The sequence below is a fragment of the Diadema setosum genome, chromosome 14 (assembly GCF_964275005.1).
Source record: "Diadema setosum chromosome 14, eeDiaSeto1, whole genome shotgun sequence".
Lineage (NCBI taxonomy): Eukaryota > Metazoa > Echinodermata > Echinoidea > Diadematoida > Diadematidae > Diadema > Diadema setosum.
Window position 1 is genome coordinate 1,444,721 of NC_092698.1, and position 24,558 is coordinate 1,469,278.

The 24,558-nt window shown below is 37.5% G+C and overlaps 1 protein-coding gene across 1 annotated transcript; it reads left to right on the forward strand.

Moving 5' to 3' along the window:
* The first annotated feature begins 4,358 nt into the window (after positions 1–4,358).
* On the forward strand, positions 4,359–24,151 carry LOC140237459 (phosphoserine aminotransferase-like). Its single transcript, XM_072317384.1, has 10 exons — positions 4,359–4,551; positions 7,222–7,282; positions 8,340–8,409; positions 9,010–9,206; positions 13,058–13,135; positions 15,032–15,126; positions 16,541–16,710; positions 17,512–17,640; positions 18,184–18,321; positions 23,260–24,151. The coding sequence occupies exons 1-10, from the start codon at positions 4,501–4,503 to the stop codon at positions 23,456–23,458; spliced, it is 1,188 nt and encodes a 395-aa protein (XP_072173485.1). The 5' UTR covers positions 4,359–4,500; the 3' UTR covers positions 23,459–24,151.
* Positions 24,152–24,558: the final 407 nt, after the last annotated feature.

Genomic DNA, 24,558 nt, shown 5'->3' on the forward strand with positions numbered 1-24,558 from the left:
GGATTCCACGATGACATTTTTTTTTTTTAAAGAAAAGTACTCATTCCAGAACTGGGCACGTATTAAAAATGTTATAACTCTGTTGCTTTACTCCTATACAAGAGCTTGCTCTATGTTAGACTATTCTTCAAATATATAGTTTGACTAATGATATTATGTGGATTTTTAAAATTCTAAATAGCCTTCAAATACATTACATAATTATTATCTTAAACAGACAGTCAAAATGACGATCGTATGTACGACAACTTCTGAATGCTCAGAATACTTTGTTGATTTGGTTTTTTTTTTTCCCTGCTATGTTACTCGCATTTGAAATTTGTTTCTGCTTGGTCCATTAGTGTAATCGAGTCCTGGTATGGCGGATGTTGAGGAAGAATAATAAAGTCATTAAGTATTTTTGATGGGGCTTCCCAAATACCAAATGCTTTGCACATCGGTATTCATGAAGTAAAACAAAGCGATCTGGAACAATTCCGTGTCCGCCATCTTATTTTGTGTACGATAAGCTTGATAATTTTCATCGATGACTGAGTATTACACACAAGCAAATAGATCGCTTCATTGTTTTATTTCTATTTTTTAAACACAAACAAATTATGATATTAAATTACACTATACATAACTGACCAATACAGAACTGTATGAATACTAGGTAAAAGATCAAAGTTCAATAGAATTTAATGAACGAATAAATTAATATTATGCCTTATGGTGCGAAGAATAATATCAATGACATTTCTATGTTATCATGCATGTCAGTGATCTCTTAGAAATGATAATGAAAGAAATAAAGGAGACCGCCAGCGTAAAGAACAAATAGCCCTGTAAAATGTTTAATTTCGATGGCGGCCTCGGGAAAACAAGGATATCCTGATCTTAAATATCAATTGGTATTTCACTGACAGCAGTATTAAGTAATAAAATTCCAATCATGCTTTCGTCATACCTACAACTGGAGAAATTTTGATACCGAGCTTGATCGACAAAATAAAGACTACAATAAATACATTCAGCATTGTTATGCTAAGTAGTCCAAGGCGTACAAGGCATTTGAAACGAAAGAAAGATAAAAATACTATACATTACAATGTCGGAATTTCGGACCTTGGGTATATTGTTCCATGTTCATCGTGTCACTGCCGGCAAGGCAGGGACAGCCTGGTGGTAGTGTCGCTGCCCGGAAAGCAGTAAATGACAGGTTCGAGTCCCACTGGTTCCTCTTTTTTTCCCCCGACAATATTTGTTAATTTACAGATCACCAGTTGCGATCTGAACAAATTTAATTTGTACAGAGGGAGACAAATTGAATAAACTTACACCCGAACCTTCACCCCTCTGAATAATATCTTTCTTTCAATAAATACGTTATTCAGAATATAGATACGCAGTGGAGGAATTGAACATCTTGTATAACATGTCATCGGCTTTGGAATTACAGATTTCACAAACATATTCAACACAAAACATGCACGGTCTATCGCAATTTTTTTTTTTTTTTTTTTTAATCTGTGAAGAACGCATGTTTCAAATCACGTGCACATGCCCATCTTGACTGAAAAAGACTGAAGTCCATTGTACCAAGGAGCTACGTAGTAAGTTATAGCTCCATGATTGTACTGTGACAATGGTCCGTCTGAGCAGGGACGTGAGGGAGGTTTTTGTTTTTGCCTTACCTCCCTTGTCTTCAGACAAGGGAGAGTGACACGTGAAATTAAAGGGAATAGAATATTGTATCACATTTTTTCCCAGTTTTCGAAGATGGAATACAAAACGAATCGGCAATGGTTCATTATATACGCTTTGATTTGTTTCTGACGCTCAGGTCGTTATTAATAAGTACCATCTAACACATTGGATAATGGATAGATTGTTCTGGTTAATTTTTTATCGTTTTGTTGTTGTTGTTGTTGTTGTTGTTGTTGTTGTCAAGAATGCTCTTTCATCTTGAAAAACCCTTTCCACATCAGTATTCTAAAATTCGCAAAAGTCCTGTACTGCTCTAATACATTTATATTCAAAGGGAAACCAAAATCTCATGCATGTGTACAATGCATGTAGGTTATGGTCTGATCTCCCCTGCAAAGATTACTTTCTAATCTATATGCAAAAATTGAATGAATAAATATGATGTCACGGTTCAATGCTTATAAACAAATAAACAAACAAACAAACAAAACCTTTGAATGAATGACGTGTGCTAATAAACCAGTCTGCTACAACAGATGATTCGGTGAGCATTTATTAGTTTGACGATTGCGAAATAAACTGCTCAGCATGTTTAATGTCAAGGAAGAATTTCCTTTTTTGTACTTCTTTCGGCAGATCTGTGTAGTCTGCCTTGTATGACAATGTAACATTATTAGTTTCTGAATTATTACAGTAAAAACGAGCTGAGTCTAATCCACGAGTCCGCGCGCTGTTCAGTTAGGCCTATTTTATGTATTTATTATTTATTTATTTTCTCTTCTTTTTTTTTTTTGCCACAGACCAAACTTTCTACATCAGGTGCTAGTAAGTTTAAGAGATTTCGTTTCTCGATGTGCATATAGAACGCAGTTGAAAGACTCGAAAATGAATTGAAGAATTCAGTTTCACGATGGCTTTCAACAGACTGGTTAACAACCGAATTCAGATTTCTCTTATTACTTAAGGGTTATCCCCACTGAAACATAACAAACGGCATGCATCTAACAGAGGTGGGTCCAGCTTTTTGCTGAGGGGGAGGGAGTTGACCCAATGACAATGGGTCAGGACAAGCAAAAAAAACAAAACAAAAAACAAAAACGATCTAATTTTTCAGTGCTGCCACTTCTCTCCCAAAACTGGCTGACAAATAAAACCCAAACAAAACAACCGACGAACGAAACGAAACGAAACAAAACAAAACATAACACCAAAAACACCAAGGCAAAAGAGAGTCTATACCCCCCCCCCCCCATCCGCAACTGCATGGGAAGATACTTGTACAGTTGGATTGGTCGATATTAAAACTTTATAAACACATTAAATGCATATAATTGCCATGGACCCCACTCATGATCCATGGAAACATATACTAGTATATACAGGTGAACGCGCAATACTTTATAGTTCTTGTGGCTCGCTATGCCATTAGGAATAAAGCCATTAAATGTCCACTGAGCTACTATCGTTTAGTATAGTATTACTCATCAGCCTAGGCGAGAGAGAAATAGATGACAAACGGGATTGGGTGCTTACTACAGAAATTATGTGAATATGATCACGCCAAATCTTATAGGCGTAGCCTACAGTGGTATGATTGTGTTAACGATAACAATAACAGTGATCAACTATGAAAAGGCTATCTATAGGCCTGTGGGAAACTTGATAACACGTTCCCTCATCGTGGTTGATATAGGACTTCGTTTCGTGCAATTTCGAAGGGACAGGTGTTCATCACCATGCATACAGGCCTACCTGGAATAAAACAATCTAAGCTCACGCCAAGACGTGTTCTATTCTCAAATCTTCGAGTATGAAAAAGGTGATCGATAACAAAATAATGCAAAAACCTGGGTGCAAAAATGAGCAAGAACGGTGCTGAAATACAGACTTTACCACTGAGTCATCTTGACATTTCAGGGGGCCATGGAATGTTCACAATAGGCCTATACCACGCACTACTAATACTAATAGGCCTACTTAGATCAGGGAGATGGGTTAATTCCACCTACGGAGAAAGCTCACATCAAAAAGAAGTCCCAAAGGATAGAATTCAACCTCTGGCTCACAACACGTGTCCTAGGGAATTGCAGTGTGCAGTGACCCATAACCTAGTTGTTATGTCATGACAAAGATCGTGCACTCCTACGATCTTATCCTCCCCTATAGGCCCCTCCATTATTCAGTCACGACACTTCTTGATGGGACAAAAAAACATTGCAGATTAGTCGAAGTGACACCATTAATTATCTCAGCATTTTACGCAACAAAAACGGAAGATAAAAACTGTGTTGGGACATGTAGATACATGATGTACATGTAGAGGCCTAGTATCAATCTCATTTCTTATCAAGATATCGATGATGAGATATGCTGATATTAATATGCCTGTACAGCCTATGAATGAATGATGCATTCGAATGCATTCGAATAAATATCTTTTACAGAGTCTCCGTATGAGACTAGTCATTAAAGCCTGAGCTGTGTATCATGCTAGTCGCACGTGAACGCATGCTTCGGTCGATTTGCATGGATGGGTTTCTACGCAAGTCGCTCGTCCACCAATGATGAGCCGCTGAAAGGGACGAGCCTCCACCCGATTCCCTCGGAAAAGTACCGGGGAACGTACGGCGCGCGAAGGAATCAACGTCTCGATCACTCCAGCCGCTGAACTCACGCCGATCAGCTGATTTGAGAGGAGCTGTAACTTTAGGGCTAGACCTCTTCACAGACACTACATCGCTGCAGATAGTGAATGATATCAAGATTTTTAGCTTTCGAGTGTTGAAGTTGAACTACTCACAGAAATTCACCATGAGCAGAGTGTGTAATTTTGCTGCAGGACCAGCCAAGTTGCCGGAGGAGGTGAGCTTTGTGAAAAACAATTCTTACTTTTTACCGGCTGCTGCTATAAAATCACTTTGTTCGAACATCGATACTGAAACATCCGCCAATCCGGATCTTTCATCATCCTCGAGCCTCATCGTGATGATGAATAGAAATCTATTCGTGTAGACATTCTGTCTGTTCCACCCATCAACTTTCAGTGGTCTTTAGGGCATAGTCATCGAAGATCTATGTCCTATGAATTGACTTGACTTAAAAAATAAATATTATTAAACCTTTCGACTGTTCTCCATATCCATATCCTGACTAGATGTCTAGATATCTAGTAAAAAGAAATCTATTCTCAAGGCAACATGATCAAGCCCAATAATCAGTAATGCCAACCAAATCATATTTGAACTTGCTTCTGTTGCTGTCTGTTGTGTTTCCATGACTTTCAATCTGTAGAGCTAAGCTATATCATCATGATAATTATGTTAAATTGTTATTTTGATAAGCTATAGCTGTAGTTGTATGTAGTCACATTGATTTATTGAAATATGTACATGCATGTAATTTTATTCTTATTTCTTGATCTTGACTTTGTCTTTGTCATTGTTTGTGACGAACAAAAGTTTGTCTCATTCAAGTGTAAAGACTTTGTCTTTGTGACAAAGTTTGTCTCATTCACTTGAAATGGCTACGAAGGAAGACTGAATGAGGGGTATAATTTAGACTTCTACTGTATACCAAGTTTAATCCATAATCCACTAATAAGCTCTTGAATTCTCATTACCATGATTAAATATCAGTGGATGCATATTATTTCAGATGTTTAGAAAAAAAGAGAAAACACATGTTAAAAGATACAGATAAAATATACAGCTACAGAACCTTAAATTTCAGTCTGGAAACAAGTGTTTGGGAAATGTTTTATAGTTTGGCATGTTCATCAAAGAAGCAGGAAAAATGTCACCACTTTGCTTATTTGGTTCTAGAATGTTTCAAATATTTGTCATGATATTTGTTGGTTTTAGCAAAGAAAAAGATACACAGTGATACTGGAGTGAATTGATGTCTGCATGGTTCTTGTCTAGATTAAATTGTTTGTTTGTTTGTTTGTCTGTTTTTCTTCTTTTTTTCATGGCCAGTATTGATATTTCTTGTAATCTTCTGATTCTTGCTTTGTAGCACTGTGTTAAGGAGAATTGAGCATTTGTCTCTAAAGCAGTACCATGAAAATCAGATTTAAAAGTTTCCATCATTAAAGAAAAAGTAGCTTATACCATTTTATGCATGTCTTTAATGAAAGTCAATAAAGAAATTAGATTGATATGATGAGCTGCTGACTAGTTTGGGTTAGAAATGTACTTTCTATCTCTTCCTTGCAGACATTTTATTAGAATGGAATGTGGAATGCATTGATTTTCGCTATGAATTTTTAAATTCAATTGCCCCAACAGGCAATATTACTGTCTTGTGTTCAATCATATCAGAGGTTGAGACAAGAAATATTAATTTTCCCACTCTTGTTCTTGTGGCATTTGCCATTATTCTCCATGTCTTATCACTGAGACGGAAGTTAAAAAGGCAGAAAATAATCCAAGTGAAATCAAGTTGAACCCTGCTGTCAGGGTTAGTGTCGTATCTGACAGTGCCTTTGGTACTTGTACCACTTTTGTAAAGTCATCTAATCAAACAAAAGCAGCCAATAGTTTAATGGTAACATTCCCACTGCATGCCATAAACTATGGTTATATAAACTTTATCAGTTTATATTTACTCTTAATCTGAGTTTATAAGATAAAAGACTGCTCGCTATCTGTCATATCAGTTGATGTGACAATATAAGCACCATGCAAATATTTTCTGAGACAGAACTTCTCGAACAGATGTGGAAGGTAGATTTACAAGAAGTGTGCTTATGGATATTAGGCACACGTCTGAAGTGACTTTATGATAAGTGATCATATCACCTTCGAGAGCAGGAAATGTTTAAGATGTTAGATAAAGAAGAGATGATGAATATTCATTGACCAGTCATGCACTGACCTGAGAGCCAATTTTCAAGCTGGACAAATGACATTTGAAATGAAGTGACAATTTTTGTCCACTTCTAAAAAAAAGCCTTCCTCTTCCTTCTCTCTGCTTTTGAAAAAACAGAAAATATGGAGATGGGGAGTTATACTAATAACATGCACAAACACCTCAAACAAGGCTAAACTGACTGCAAGTGACGACAGGACCATGCTATTACTTCAAAACCTGAACTGTTTTTTTAATTTGTGTGTTGTTTCTTTAGTCTTTTATGTACCCGTAGGTCTAATCATGATTTTATTGCCACCAATTAAAGACTTCATGTTTAAAGCCAGCAAGCTCACATTCTAATCGGGAATAAAGTATTTATACCCATTCTCAGATAAATTTTAAGGAGAGATAATAGATGCATGATTAAAAGAGACTCTTGGCCTAATATGTACATTGTCTGTCACTTCTGGGTACTTTGTAAAGTGGTTACCAACCTGCTTTGGTTCAGGAAAATTTCCTGGGCCAATGTTAGCTACTTCCCTCTGAAAATGTGGCATAAATCATCTCTGATTAGCCTCTGCAGCTTGTTCCCTTTGTTCTTTTTTGGCCAATGGAAAGACCGAAGGAAGCTCTGATACACGTCCTTTGTCTACACCTTTGATGTGTTCTCTCTTTGTTCAGGTGCTGATGAAGGCACAGAAAGAAATGCTGAGCTACAATGGGCTGGGCTATGGTGTTATGGGTAAGTTTGATGGGCTGAAAAACAGTTCAGGCTGACCTGCTCTTCTTAACTTTCAAACATTAATCTGTTATCTTTTTATGGTATAAATAGTTGCATCACCTAATATCTGCTATATCATGTTACAGAGGAATGCAAGATTGGTAGTATACCTGTTTGGTGAAATTATTGTTTGACCTCAATTTGATAGAGGGGTTGATTGTCTTTCATTATTAACGTTTGGGCCATATTTCATATCGCATCTGGAATCTCCGTCTTGATGGTAAAAACAAACAAGACAAAGTAGTGCTGAGTCATCTTCTAGCATGCTCCAAACGTGATAGTTGGGGTCAAATCATGAGCCATTGTGTACAGGCAGGATGGAAATTACCACAAGGCACCAAGTTGAAAAAGAATAGAATGAAATACTGAATTTAGGACACACCAGACAATATTGTGTATTCTGGGTAAAGATAACCGATGCGCTATATCACATCAGGCTGATGTTTACCCTTGTGAATGGGCTTTATAGGGTTTGTATAATTTTGGTTGAGACCTAACTTCTAACATTTTTGGTAAGATATTGAATGAGAAATCTCTTTTGAAATATGAAAGAGGATGTAACTCCAAAAGGAATTTAATGTTTATGTGATGAAAATTAGTTTTGAAATGGCTGAGATATCTAAGATAGAGCAATCCAAATAAAAAGTGGGACCCACCTTTTATTACGATTGCTTTGTTTTTTCTTTGTTTTTGGATGTCTCGGCCATTCCAAAACCAATTTTCATCAAATAAACTTTGAATTCCTCCTAAAACGGTATGCTTTATTCTATTTATAAATGGTTTCTTGATATCTCACAAAAAGTTAAAAGCCCAATCCTCATCTCCACCCTGTCTTGATTGCATATGTAGCTATCATCTCTGAAATTTTCCATTGCAAACAAACACAGACATACATTAAAATGATAATAATGGTAATAATAATAGAAATAAAAATAATAATAATAATAATAATAATCTGTGTCATGTCAGTGGCACTGACTTTGTGACTTTCTTTGTTTTACTCATTTTATAACCTTAGAAATGAGCCACAGGTCGCCAGAGTTCACAGCAATTCTCACGAATGCACAGCAAACGTTGAGGGAACTGATGTAAGTATATTGTTGTGGCATGTACAAATTTACATGGTAGTGTAATGACTGTACCTTGGAGGAAGCAACAAGAACTTGCAATTTAATGCTTGTAGGCATACACCTTGAGAAAGAGGTTGGAAGGTTCTTCTGAGAACAAAACTCATCAAATTTAATACACTAAAGTGATATTTCATGACGAAAACAAATTGAAACTTTGTGATTGCGACGATGCCTTATCATATCCACGTTATGGTTTGGTATTCCCTAAAATGTTGTGATAGTTATGTCTTCATTTGAAGTCTATATGTCTCTTGTAGAAATTCCCATCGTGGAATGATTTATATGTATTTACTCAGCAGAATAATTCATGGATATTTTTTTTGTGCATGCTAACAAATTTTACTGTACTCATGAGTAGCTGATATTCTGGTAGGACAAATTGAAATACTTAGACGCAGAAAACGGTTGTGAACGTACACAAGGCTACTGCTTTAAAAAGCAGAGCAGAAACCAGAGCAGAAACCTTGGATCAGAAGAAAGTAATGGAAAAATGTCAGTACTTTCACCATTCACTTATAGAGAACTCTCTTTTTTTTTGTGTGTTTTCTTTGCGTACAGGAAAGTTCCAGACAACTACAAGATCCTGTTCCTACAGGGTGGGGGCACCGGTCAGTTCAGTGCTGTCCCCCTCAACTTGCTGAAGAGGAAAAAGGCCGACTACATCCCAACAGGCATGTGGTCAGTCAAGGCGGCCAAAGAGGGTCAAAAGTACGGGACAACGAGAGAGGTCTTTCCCAAGCCATCCAAGTACACATGTAAGACCATTTTTTTTTTTTTTTTTTACTCCCTTCATCCTTGACCCCACAAATCTCTGGATCATTTGGGGGGTCTTTGATAGCATGCTATGAGGCTATCCTGGGTAATACTATAGTTGTAGAAAACCTCCAACCACCTTCCCCCCCCCCCCCCAAAATACAGGTAGATACAAACAACACACAAACACATACACATTATGGTGGAAATCAGAACCTTGCATTGTGGACTTATGCTATTGCTCTTAAAGCTATCCAAGGCAGGCAAAAAATACAAATGCCAGTACACAGGTTCAGACAATCTGTTTCAGAATTCCTATTCTCTTCCACCAAACAGACCTCTGTTTGAGGTTGTCATAAAAACTGCTTTTTAGAACTAGAAGTACTTAATAATAGAACAAGTCAGTGCTTGATGAGCCACTAAGTATACCACTCATTTACCAAATTAATTGGTTCAGAGTTTTTGTAACAAACCCTACAGCACACCCCCTTGCTATGTGGAGTTTTTGTTTTCCTTCTTTTTATTCCAAAGGCCCTTAGCAAGTTGAGGTTGCTATTAAGGTTTTATCTTCCCCTTATTATACTCCCTAAGCTGCATAAAGTGCAAGTGCTCTTACGGTTGAGCAGTTCACCTGAAAGATGTTGCACTGGCTCATAGAGATGAGTAAATGAAAGGGGATAATGTATGCTCCAGATGGGCCCCTTGGGGGGAGATTACATAATAGTGTGAGCCAATCAATATCGTGCCCCAATGAGGGCAAGGGGTCAAACATTGTTTCTCCATGGTTGGGTCCTCAAGGACAGTCATGGGCGTGCATGTCTTTCAGGGAGAAAATTGGCGGGAGTATGCTGTTTCATCCATGAGGCCCTCTTTTATAACCAAGAAGATACTACTTGCCTACAACCTCCTTAGGTTTACCTTGCAGGCTTCATAGCAATTTTAACACAAGTACTCAGCTATCATAGGGAGTAGAATTGACAGGAAAAGAAAATAGTTAAAAGTAACAGTAAGCACATTATATTGGCTTAGATATGAAATATGTGCTAACATACACAAGAGTTCTATTTGTCTTTGACGTTAAAATGGTGGCAATGAAGGAAGTAATGTTTGAAGATGTGAGAGTCACACAATGAATATATTTATAAGAGAGCATTGCAGTTTGTAAGTATCGGCCAAATGCAAGAAATGGAAGCATTGGAATGTGTCGCTGAAGGTGGGATGGAAACGTGGGCACACAAAATAAAGACACACATGCACAATTAATTGTGCATGTTATTTGCTCTGTATTTGATGTTGTGTACAGGCCCATTTACACTTGCTTTGGAAAAATTGTGATTTTTCTAAAATTGCGACATTTGGGTGCAAGTTGCTAGAAAGCAACTACACCCAAACGCCCTCAAAACATCGCCAGAAAAATCGCCAGCTGGAGTGCGATTATTTGAAACATCGCGAAGTTTAAGGCGAAGTTAGCGAGTGTAAACCCAAGCTGCAGAAATATCGCGATTTTTCATCACGTGACTTTCGGTATCGGATTGCACCGGGGGTTTACGCGCTCCCGATCCCTCTTTGGAACGTGTAGAGAGTACGTCGGTCACTGGCCAGAGTACATGGTACAGTGTACAGGCCTAAACAGCCGATCCTCGATCGGCTCGTGGTCTCTCACCTCACTCTCCCTGATGAAAACTAGTACGTGAAAACTACTACTAATAGCAAACCTTAAGTTCTCCAACCACGTATCATCACCCCATGACGACTTAACAAAATAATGTTCTCCCAGAAATGCGTTGATTGTGGGAGTGCCCATACTGCTCTCGATATACGTTGTTTGTGGAATACAGGAGTACGTAACAAGTGTGAGTTCTTGCTTCGCCTGATAAAATACCAGTCCTAACTTCCAAGTCCTACTTCTCATGCACTTTCGTCATATCGGCGAAATTTCATGATCCTCCTGAATGCTGCTGTCTTAAGTGTCATCAACTTTTCCATACTTAGATGAAGTTTTACACACCTACATATGTGATCTAATATAGCAAGCTATATAGTTTTACTGTAAGTAAACAGTCTCAAGAAGCACAAATTTATGTGTGCATTGGTGCATTGTACTGATAAAAAGCCCTGGCTCAACGTTCCAACCAGCTCAGTGATCAAAATACACTGCACATGCTGTGAAAACGAACAGAATAGCGCGCGCTTCCACTCGGCTACCGTGTTGAAAAGAGGTAAATTACGCATGCGCACTACCGACCAAAAAATCGCGATGTTTCGTGAAGTTCAAACTTCGCATGCTTTTGCGCAAGTGTAAACGGTGGAACCAAAATATCGCGATTTTTAAAATCGCGATGTTAGTAAACCGTTGGTAAATGCGGCTTACTTGTAATAGACAATACAGTTTCACTATGTCTGATAGTGTAGACTAACCGTTGTTGTGTGATGCAATACACCATAGGGATTTTTCCACAGACATGTACAAAGCCTTTAGTCTAAACACGTTGTTGGCTTTATATCAGCAAGTGTTCAGTTATGCAGAACGTATCCAGGAGAAGACAGGCTAATTATAAGTGCTTGGCCCACAGCAACAAGTCTTTCAGGGACAGCAGCAGCTTAGGTTCACCAGATTCTAGGACAGAGATATTTATATGGGGGAATATGATATGCTTAAATACCAGTCATAGATGGAATTTAATGTGATAGAAGAACATTTGGATGGGGCTGGAGGAAGAGGTAAAACCTTAAAGCCATCTTACTAGTCATTGGGTGATCTAGTAGCTATTATTTAAGGAGCACATCAGTTAAAGGGACATAACTGGAGATATATACCAGCATGAAGGAGAAAGTATATCACATATCACCTTGACATTCTTCCACATACCCATACACTTATATGATTTATACACACATGAAACATATAAATTGCATCTGTACAATGTATATGTGTGTATACAATGTATGTGTTATATATGAACAAAACATTCCAAGCCTGTAGAATTCGCTCAAACTAGTGCACTTTCTGTCATGGGGAATAATTTTCCATCCATGGAATTGCAATTTGGTATGCATTTATTTTTTACATTACTTCAACACAAACTATCTTTTGTGTAGCAATTTTCTTCCATAGAAGTGTACAGGATACCATTTGAAATATTGATCATCAGCTGAAATTGCTAATCAAATTTGAATTGGAAAATTATTCCCTTTGTTATGAAATGTGGGTAGTTTGATATCTATATATGTTAGCCGATGCCAGCAGCTTCTTGGTTGCAATGTATGTTTATACCAAATGTGTTTAACACATCGGGAGATCATCATGGTATGTTGTTTGTGCATCATCCTGTTTGCTATTTGAATGATTGCAGGTATAATATATGAGAGCAGTTGTGCATGTGATACCATTGTGAGTTAGTAAAATACAACTTGTATGCCATCTATTGTGTCTGCACTTAAATATCAGTGTACGACAGCGACGACCAGGACTACGTTGTACTGGCTTGACTCTCCATGTTCCCAATACCCGCCTAAAAATGTATGGGGATAGAGCCTTCTCTTCTGTTGCTCCACGTCTGTGGAACTCTCTACCAGTCCATCTTCAGAATTGCAACAGCCTCAATACCTTCAAGTCTGAACTGAAGACTTATCTTTTCCAGCAACTTTGTGGATGATGTGTGACACTTTGTGGGAGCTGGGCGCCTATGAATGTTTCTACAGATAAACGGCGCTATATAAATGCTGTTTCATCATCATCATCATATTGGAATAATCTTATTTACTATTCAAAGAGCAAATTCTATACAAAGACTAGCATTATATATATCAGTCATTGAGGCATAACTTTTAATCTCTCGATTCTATTTAACAGCGATACCACCGCCTGAAACCTGGGAAATGGATCCGGAGGCGGAGTATGTCTACTACTGTGCTAACGAGACCATCAACGGTAAGGATAGCCTAAGGCTGACGTGCAGAGAGTCATTTTATTCTATTGCATAGATTTACACTGCAGAGGCTGCAATTTACAGTGCATTCTCATTTTAAACAAACCTGGGTATGACAAAGTTTTGTATACAATGTAGTAAAATCCAGGACCTAAAAATTATAATTATATATCTTTATACACTTTATTTGTTTGGCTGTTATGAAATTTCAATATGGGTAATTCCGTGAAGTTGGGGCACAAAGTGTTACATTTTAGCATAACTCAATACTTATTATGCTATACATTTATTCTTTATAGACTTTACATTTGTATTGAGACCATACATTTTCCTGGAAATATTGTGCCATTCAGACTCAATTTTGATGAAGTTATTTTTAAAAAATGTAACGGTGTCCTGTAGCATCGTGACGTGTCCATGTAGCATCGTGATAGTTAAAATCTGGCCCTAAAAGACAAATTAATGCAATTAGCTTGACCAAAATTTGATATAATATGCATAATTACTAGATTAGTCAGATAGCTAAATATCTTAACTCTATTTTCCACAGTTTTACTTTTACAAGAAAATTACACAATGTGTCACTATGCTACACGGTGTCCACCAAATGTAACAAAAAAGGACACCGCGTAGCATCGTGATACATTTTATAATTTTCTTTTAAAATTAAAACTGTGTACAGGAAATTTGAGATATTTAGCTATCTGACTAATCTAGTAAATATGCATATTGCATCAAATTTTGGTCAAGCTAATTGCCGTAATTTGTCTCTTAGGACCAAATGTTAAAATTTCACGATGCTACATGGACACGTCACGATGCTACAGGACACCGTTACATATTATTTAATAACTTCATCAAAATTGAGTCTGAATGGCACAAAATTTCCAGGAAAATGTGTGGCCTCAATGCAAATGTAAAGCCTACAAACAATAAATGTATAGCATAATTAATATTGAGTTATGCTGAAATGTATTTTTCAAATATCACGATGCTACATGGACACTGCCCCAACTTCATGGAATTACCCATATACAATGGAACAAAAGAAAACTGCCGGTCCCAAGGACTTCATTACAATGGGAGTCGCCTGCACTTGGGTATGTGGGATATGGCTATTGAATATTGCAATTCGACATACCTTTTATTTCTCTTTCATGTTACTCTTTTTTGCATACATGCAAACAAGCATGGAGTTGACCTTGCAAGATTTCATGCAGGTCGCGATCTGCTAACATCAGAGCTTGAAAGTATCTTGCCTTGCCCTTGTGTGCAGAGAATGCTTAAAACTTGCCTTGAATCTTTATGATACCTTAATAATGGTACCTTCTTCATTCTCTGTTGACTTAATTTTTTTAAAGGGTTTCTTTGTTTAAAGCCCAACACAAAAGGGTGCTTGATACATTTGGACTGTCAGTAGTTGGCTCCATAATTATTAGTTCTTTCCTCATGAACTTTATTTCCTTATGTTTGAACAGTGGGTATAAATTTGTCCTGTCATGATATGTTATGCTGAAGAAACAAATGTATTGCAGTTCCAGTTGCTGATGTCTAATCCTAAAATTCAGAATGTTTGATTAGCAGTTTAGCAATCTGAAGTGTTAATACTATGAGTTAGCATCATTACAGAATCATTTGTTCTAAACATTATCATAGCATGTAATATATCCCTGAACATCGTAGTGATGTTGAGTAATTAATTATTAAAGCTCCATCGTTTCCTTTTAGTATAGATTTTATAGTGTATTATAAAATAAAAGTTTATTTTTATTTTTTTTTTTATGAACATGACATTGAACGTTTATGGCGAACTTCTCAGCAATTCTTTTTTATTGTTTTGATGTCCATTTGAAATCATATTGCTCTCTCTATCTCTTGCCTGCTCGTGGTGCATTCAGGTGTTGAGTTCCAGTACGTACCAGAGACGAAGGGCATCCCGCTTGTTTGCGACATGTCCTCAAATTTCCTGTCCAGACCTGTCGATGTGTCCAAGGTGAGGGGTGAACTCGTGGTGAAAAGCTTGAATGCCTGCCATGGATTTGGCTTGCTTTTTATTCGTCCTGCGTGGATGAGGCGAGCTGTTAATTAACGAGGAAGGGAAATAATTGATCGACATGACTCATTGTCGTGAGTCACGCCAGGTGATCAATCACAGGCAAAATTTACGTGACGTGTTCCACTATCGCTTCATGCTCAACATCGAGGGAGACTAGGCATGATGGATTTCATTGCTAAAAGAATAATGACCAAGGTTGGAGGAGGGGGATGAATGGCAGTTCAATGAGAAATAGTGACCAAATAGTCATGAATTTGGTGAATAAACAGCTCTTAGGGTACACTTTTAACCAAATAAGGGAATAAGAGGTGTAATTTTACTCATCTTGGCTCATTCTTGGAAAGATTCATCAGAATGTAAAAAACAAAAAATTTTGACTATATGCAGGGCTTGACACTAACGGTGGCCCGGTGGCCCGGGGCCACCAAAAATGAAAGTCGGGTCACCAAATTTCAAAAAAGGGCAAATTTGGTGGCCCGCCTCGGGCCACCAAAATTTTTTTAAAAGTATGCCAATAAATTTGTAACTTTTTGCGCCAGAAATTAGCAGTCAAATTTGTTTAAAGGATGGATGAAAAGGACTGAATGAGTGCCTGAGAGTGAGTGTTGCGAGTTTGTTGAGGTTTATTCATGAGTAGATATGTACAACTTCCAGTTCTTACAATGATAAAACTTAAATATTTGACTAATTTAAAAAAAAAAAAGGACTTTTAATGTTTTTTATTGTTTTTTTCGGGCCATCAAATTTTTCTCTAGGGCCACCAAAACTTTGAAATTGAGGATTTTGGTGTCGGGTCACCTAACAAAATAGTTAGTGTGGAGCCCTGCTATATGTATGAACAAAAAAAAAAAAAAAATTGCTCTTTGTACTACTAGCGAACTACCAACAACAGAAGTATGATAGTAACAATTTTGTCTACAGTGCCATAATTGCTTTTGATTTATATGTCGGTTATTCTCAGCATTTGATGTCATTCTCTGAGCAGAATTTTATTATGAGTTAATAGTAAGCTGTTTTAATAGACGTAGAAATCAAGTAAGATTGCCAACAATGTTTTTGCAATGCAAGGCCATATGTATCATTAGATTTTAGAGCGCATACACAATAAATCTATGGAAAATCATGTGCTTCAGGAAATTTGTTTAGTGGATGATGCAGGAATTATTATATATATTTTTTTAAATTTCCTGCAGCTCTTGGAAAGTATTTGTGTGTGAAAAGTAAATCCCATGTAAAGAGCATTTAGAGTGATTTCAGAATACTCTTGAGTTTTGATATCTGAATAATCTTACAATATCATGGATTTTTTTTTTTAATCTTGGCTATATCTCAATTTTTTTTTCTTGTACAGTATGGTCTTATCTTTGCTGGTGCCCAGAAGAATGTCGGGTGCGCTGGCGTTACCGTGGTGATCATCCGCGATGACATGATTGGCCACGCTCTCACGGAGTGCCCCATCATCTTTGACTACAAACAGCAAACGGCGAGCAACTCCGTCTACAACACGCCCCCAGTGTATAGGTGAGACACCCATAGAGCATGGAGTCATTCACTGCACCTTGCTGATATGGCTGATGCATACTAGTAGATATTACACTGGAAAGTACTGGCTTACTAACGTATTCAAACACAGCAACAACTGGTGCCTGCAAACATGATTTCAAGTATTGTAATTTATCGAATGTCTAGTGGATAGAATAGCCTATTTACTAGGTCTTCCAAATGAGAAAACCCCCACAAATCTGAAGACAGTAAACTGACCTATTCTAATAAAAGGAAAAATTTTTCTTCTTGTTGTTCCTTTTGTCAGCAATTTGAACGCAAAATTTTCTGTAAATTGCATTTCTTTTTTATCTCTGGCTTTAGCTTTTTACTGCAACTTTTCTCATTATTTTTTGATTACTCTGCTTTATTCAAGATCAAGTATACGCCATGTGTGTTGGATTTAAAAGCAGTTACGCAGAGAATCCCTACTCTCTCGGCATTCCATGGCATATGCCTGTCTTACGATGTGTACACACCCTGCTGCTCTAGTATTTTAACTTGTTGAGGACAGACGCGCATTTCCCGCAAACACCTGCCCAAATATACTTGGGGACTCGTCCTCAATGGGTTAACAGTGTGTTGAAGTGTCTGTCCCTTACATTCTAGTTACTGGGATATGTATCAATAGATTTTGTCAATTGATGCCAAGTCTTATTTCCGCAATTGTTGCCCATTCCCAGCGTGTTGGTACTCCTTTATTGAATTTGACTCTTAGTAATACAATGTGTTAGTATCACTCTTTTACAATGGTTGTCTTCTGTTGCCATGCCAACACAGCATCTACATCATGGGGATGGTGTTTGAGTGGATCAAGGAGCAGGGAGGCCTTACCAAGATGGAGGAATGGAGCATTGCCAAGTCTGACCTCGTCTTTGGTGCCATCGACAGCTCCAACGGATTCTACTCGTAAGAAAAGTTTAATGAACTGTAAAACGAGGAATGCTCTCATGCATTTTAATTTCGAGAGTACCAAGATTCGCAGAATTAAAATCCATGTAAGAGTTGTTGTCTACACTATATGCACTGAACGCCAGTGGCAATTCGCAAAAATTTCATGCCACGAAAAAGGCCGTCGGCTCCAATTTGCGAAAATTCATGCCGCGAATATATCATGTTATACAGTATTCTTCATTTTGTTTATTGTAATCTTTGCACATATCTAAGGACTATGTAAGGACCATCATACAACTCAAAACGTGTTTTTGTTTTTGGTCTTTCTTTTCCTCCTAAGATCAAACGCAGTATCTACGATAACAAAATGAAGGGATACTTCTAAGTCAATGATATGTAGTGTTTAAATAGTTTATGGCAAGAAGTGGGTTTTTCATTTTTTTTTGTGTTAATTTTTTTGTAATATAGAGGTATTATCATAATTTGATTGTAGAGAAAAGTAAAAAGTGGAAATTGTTCAATAATTGTAAAATGTCCATTTTGTTTTGTGTGTCACAGGTGTCCCATTGACCGAGATGCCCGCAGCAGGATGAACATTCCATTCAGAGTTGGTGGGGCCGAGGGCGACAGTGACCTGGAGAAGGCTTTCTTGGACGAGGCACAGCAGCGTGGCATGGTGGCCCTCAAGGGTCATAGGTCAGTCTGGGGATTCTATTGTCGTAACACTCTGATTCTGTCCCAAGTAACTCCCATCTTAAAGAGTGCATGTGTATGTGTGTGCTAGGTTTTTTTTCGTTCTGTTTCAAACTTTTTTTTTGCTTAGTTGTAATCATGCTAGTCAGGGTTTTGTTACAGTTCATATTAATCTACCTGGTAGGTATTTTCATGATTTGAAACAAATATGATCATGGGTACATTTGGTACAGAGAAGGTGAGGAAAGGTGCAAAATAGCTAATAGTACATTGAGGCATAAATGTTTCAGTTAATTGGTGAAAAATAAAAAACAAAACAAAACTAGACCCGGAATTTGTCAAGACTGACAAATTAGGTGATCCGATTTTTTTTTTTTAATCAATGATTCGAGTCCTGATCACAATAGGCAATGACCATAAGGTTTCATCCTTGTTTAGAGACATTGGCCGTGTGATATTTGGATTCTCATTTAGAAAAGGGAGTGAGACCTGCCATCTTTGGTACCGAATTCCGTATACACTAACGGAAATACAGAATGAAGTTTATTTGACCTTTGACCTCACTTTGCACACCCAAAATGGCGTCTAAGCAAAAAGTGATTATTTTATGAAATGATTCTTGTAACATGGTCTTTGCGTGTGCAAAATATGGGAAAGATAGGACATGTATTCACCAAGATACTGGATGAAACATTTATGACCTTTGACCCTAATTTACATACCCAAGATGGTGTCCGATCAAGTAGTTGTTATTTTATGAAATAATGTACGTGACATGTACTAAACATGTGCAAAATATGGGATTGATAGCCATTGTTGTTGTTCATCTGTTGCACAGAAAGTAGAAAGAAGGAAAAATAAAGAAAAAATTATGTTATTTTATAGAAATTTGAAGGGGAAGCATAAAAAAATCAGAAAAAGATAAAGTAAGGAAAGGGAGATTAAGATTAACTAAAGAAAAAGAAGAAAAAAAGTGTTTAAAAAAATTAAAAAAAATATTGGCAGGGGTGAGCCTCGAACCAGGGACCTTAGGATTACGAGTCGGATGCGCTACGCAATGACCTATTTCATTCTCCATAGGCCCTGTGTATTACGCAAAATGACGCTGCATCGAAGCCTCGTGCCATTTTCAACCAAGTTTTTCGACGTGATGCCGACATCGTATGAAAAAATGGAGGGCACACTTACGATAGCCCAAAGTCTCAGCTACAACATACTGAAATCTGGGAGAAATTCACCGAAGCATAAGTGAGCTAGTGCTCGAAAAAGAGAGTCATGTCAATTTTCACTGCCAGAAAAACTGCTCTCCCATAGAGATAACACGTACACTGGTCAAATTTGACAATATTACTTTCAATCCATTTTTACGAGGTGATGCCGTCATCCAATCAAAATGTTGTAATTATATTAATGAAAGATCATATAATAAGCTACAACATACTGAAATCTGGGTGTAAATTGGCGAAGGATAAGTGAGATACGCTTGAGTGAACTTGAAATTTGATGACGTCATTTTGAAAATTTACTTTTTTTACTTTATTAAGATATTTGATATCTTTTAATCATTTTTCCAGCATCGCCAACCAATGAAATAACATATTCAACTCATCAGCTTTCGGAATATGTAAAGAAAATGGGGGGTCACCGTCCATCCTGACGAGTAAAATCGGATTTAAAATTGGCATTTTTTTGGCATCGTTGCACTGTATATCGCCATTGACGCGCGCGCGGAATTTCAACTTTGACGGGCCCGTATGACGTCATATTAAGTCGGATTGACTTGAAACTTGGTAGAAATATTCCTTGACATTTCAGGCATCCGATAAATGTAAAAAAACGGGAAATTTCTATTGCATATGAGCTGTGTGTGCGAATATGTGCGCGCGCGTACGCGTCCGTCCAATTTTTTCAATTTTTCAAAAAATGCTTCAAATGGTCTGAAACGTGTGCAAAAAAAATTTGAGCTCGATTTGAGCATACAAATATTTCAACGCGCGCGTACGCGCGCGTTTTGAGATAAAAATGAATTCTGAGAATATGAGTAGAATTCACTTGACTTGAAATATGTGTGACGTAAATTTCATTGAAGAATTCCATTCTATTAATGAGATATGCATGAAAATGTGTTTTCATATAATGACGTCATAGTGACGTCACGGTCGACTGATCACTATGATTTTACTTGCGCTGTCGTCTTTGCGACATGATACATATATGGTATAAGTTTGACATTGAGAGGCAATGCACTTTCTGAGCTAACCTCTGCACAAATTTTGTCCAGAAATAAAGATTAAAAAGAAGAACAAAGAATCAGTACAGATACAGAAGGTGATCCGAGAGGATACTCGGATCACCTAAAGAAAGAAAGAATCCGTACAGATACAATAGGTGATCCGAGAGGATACTCGGATCACCTAATGAAGCTAAGCTTTGATTACTTAAGCCGAGTTTTTCGACGTGCTTTTGACGTCGTATGAAAAAACGGAGGACACATTACGATAGCGCAAAGTCTCAGCTACAACATATTAAAATCTGGGAGAAATTCATCGAAGGGTGAGTGAGCTAGTGCTCGATAAAGACAATCATGTCAATTTTCACATCTAGAAAAATTCCCTCCCATAGAGATAACACGTCATAATGACGATAAAGAAAGAAGTACATATGACCTTTGACCCCACTTTGCAAAGACAAGATGTCATCTGAGCAAAAAGTGGTTATTTTGTGATATGATCCTTGTCACATGGTCTTTACGTGTGCAAAATATGGGAAAGATAGGAGATGTATTCACCAAGATACAGGATGAAACATTTATGACCTTTGACCCTACTTTACATAACCAAGATGGCATCTGATCAAGTAGTTGTTATTTTATGAAATAATGAACGTGACATGAACTAAGCATGTACAAAATATGGTGTTGATAGGGTATGTTTTTCTTGAGTTATTGCAAAGAAAGTTGCAGAAAGAAAGAAATATTTCAATACAACGAATATAAGCTTTGATTTCAACCACGTTTATTGACGTGATCCCGACATCGTATGAAAAAACAAAATGCACATTTACGATAGCCCAAAGTCTCAGCTACAACATATTAAAATCTGGGAGAAATTCACCGAAGCATAAGTGAGCTAGTGCTCGAAAAAGACAGTCATGTCAATTTTCATTTCCAGAAAAACTGCACTCCCATAGAGATAACACGTAAACTGGTCAAATTCGACAAGGTTACTTTCAATTCATTTTTATGAGGTCATGCTGTCATTCAATCAAAATTGTGTTATTACATAACTGATAGAGCATTAAATAAGCTACAGCATACTGAAATCTGGGTGAAAATTGACTAAGGATAAGTGAGATACGGTCGAGTAAACTTGAAATTTGATGACGTCATTTTGAAAATTTACTTGTTTTGATTTATTAAGAAATTTGATATCTTTTCATCATTTTTCCAGCATTGCCAACCCATGAAATGACATGTACAACTCATCAGCTTTCAGAATATGTAAAGAAAATTGGGGGTCACCGTCCATCCTGACGAGTAAAATCGGATTTAAAATTGGCGGTTTTTTGGCATTGTTGTACTGTATATCGCCATTGACGCGCGCGCGGAATTTCAACTTTGACGGGCCCGTATGACGTCATTTTGAGTCGGATTGACTTGAAACTTGGTAGAAATATTCCTTGACATTTCAGACATCCGATCAAAGTGAAAAAACGTGAAATTGTTATTGCATATGAGCTGTGCGTGCGTATATGCGCGCGCGCGTACGCGTCCGTCCGATTTTTTCAATTTTTCAAAAAATGCTCTAAATGGTCTGAAACGTGTGCAAAAAAATTTTGAGCTCGATTGGAGCATACAAATATTTCAACGCGCGCGTACGCGCATGTTTTAAGGGTATGGATGAATATTGAAAACATGAGTAGATTAAACTTAATTTGAACTATATGTGACGTAAATTTCATTGAAAAATTCCATTCCATTAATGAGATATGAATGAGAATGTGTTTTCATATAATGACGTCATAGTGACGTCACGGTCGACTGATCACTATGATTTTATTAGATCTGTCGTCTTTGGGACATGATACATATATGGTATAAGTTTGACATTGATAGGCATTGCACTTTCTGAGCTAACCTCTGCACAACTTTTGTCCAGAAATAAAGAAAGAAAGAAAGAAAGAAAGAAAGAATCCGTACAGATACAATAGGTGATCCGAGAGGATACTCGGATCACCTAACTAAGAAGCAAACAAACTAAAGGTAACATGGCTGATGGCGCATCAGTTCCATAGTTTGTCAGTAAATGGGGAAAAAAAGAAGTGACCGACTCCTGGAATAAAAGGCAATAATTCAGTTTGCTGTGCAAATACTTTATGATGTGATATTCTGCTAGGGCAATGTGTGAAGTTTATGTAATTTATTACTTCTGTTTATCATCATCGCTTGTCTCATTCTTGTAACTTCTACTGGCATAATTTCTGTAGGAAAGTACATTTACCTTTGCTACTAGGCAGATGGAGAATACAACATGGCTCCCAGCCCATCAGGGAAATCAGGGAAAATTATTTTACTTTTCTCCAGCCAGGGAAAAGTCAGGGAATTTGATAAGAATGCCTCAAATCAGGGAAAAATCAGGGAAGTTTGATTGGTCCAAAAACTGAAAGTTGTCAGTAAGACTCTGTTATATTTTGTTGCATATCAAAACAACATCCACTGGATGAAACAAATAGGATGTGAAACTAGAAATGAGTTCAACAAGTTATCATGGAAATTCTGATACTTCATCTGGGAAAAATCAGGGAATTTCATTTTCTTGAAATGCTGGGAACCCTGTATAAGGCAAAAAAGAAATGTCAACTCTTTTTTTTTTCCCATTCATTTCATCATCATCCAATCTGTTTGCTCATGTGCAGTACGTTGTTGTGAATTGACCTTTACAGGACGGTAGGAGGTCTTCGCGCATCGCTGTACAATGCAACAACCGTGGAGGAAGCCCGAAAGCTGGCGCTCTTCATGGCCGAGTTCGCTGCCAGGCACGACGGGTCGGCCAGGCCCACGGCCCAGGCCCTCAAGGCAAAGATGCACAATGGAGTCACAAACGGAGTTAGCAATGACATCACCAATGGGCATCAAAACTGAGAAGTGAGACCCTTCTCTAGTCAAGGGAACTCTATGGTTGAAAACCTCAATTAGCCTGCTGCCAAGGCCCAATGCTGCTGCTAATTTATGTGCCATAGCTGGCACCCTCTCCCGTCATTCCCTTGTACAGCAATCTCTGGGAACATGACAATTGGCAAACCAGTTTAGTGTGTGTACATTAGTGGTCAGAGTCATGGCCAGTGAGTAGAAACAATTCCATGTCCACACACATCATGGCATTTGGTACACACTCTCTTGGCCATTTCTTCGTCACCTCTGCATTTGAGCATACTTTTTTTTCTGTACTTGTCACAACAACGCTGCTCTGTACAGAACATGTGTTTGCACTCATGTTCAGTTTTCTAGACCTTTAGTGTGTCATATGCTGTGCTTAGCTTAAAGAAGGCAAGAACAAATGGATTTTTCAAGAATGAGAAAGATGCTTGCTGGATAGATATCCCACTGCTTTTTTTTTTCTCCCTGCTCACTTAGCTCAAAATGATGAAAAAAAAAAATTATTACTGAAATCAAACCATCAACAAGTGTCTTGTTCTTATCTTTTTTTTTAGATTTTGAAATTGTGCGATACAAAACTGATTTCTCACCCCAAGATATGCTTTTTAGTTTGATGATAATACATACTTTGTGAGTTGTCCCTATGTCTTTAAACATAAACCATTGATAAGGATATATGAATTTTTTATACTGATGGTGGATAATGATAGTAATATAGTAGTAAAAACAATGCAAAAATATGTGTGATGGTTTTAGCTATGTAACATGTACAGTTTTGTAATAGATTGCTATGTGGAACTGCTTTGGAGCCATGCAAGCAGTGAATAGTGACCCTGTTTGAACATTTCCTTGTCAGGAATTGTGCAGTGGTTACTCTTTTGTAACTTCAGTATATTATGACAGAAGTAAAGCAAAGCATTTTTATAGCCTAAACTACTAAAATTATTTCCTTTTGTTTCCATCTTGTTTCAGCCTTATTGAGTGGCTGCTTAAGTAACTCTTAATTCATTTTAACACTAAGTCAGATTTTAGTCGGTGGGTGGGAATATTTAGTTATCTTCTACATGTATTTTCTCTCTCGAAAA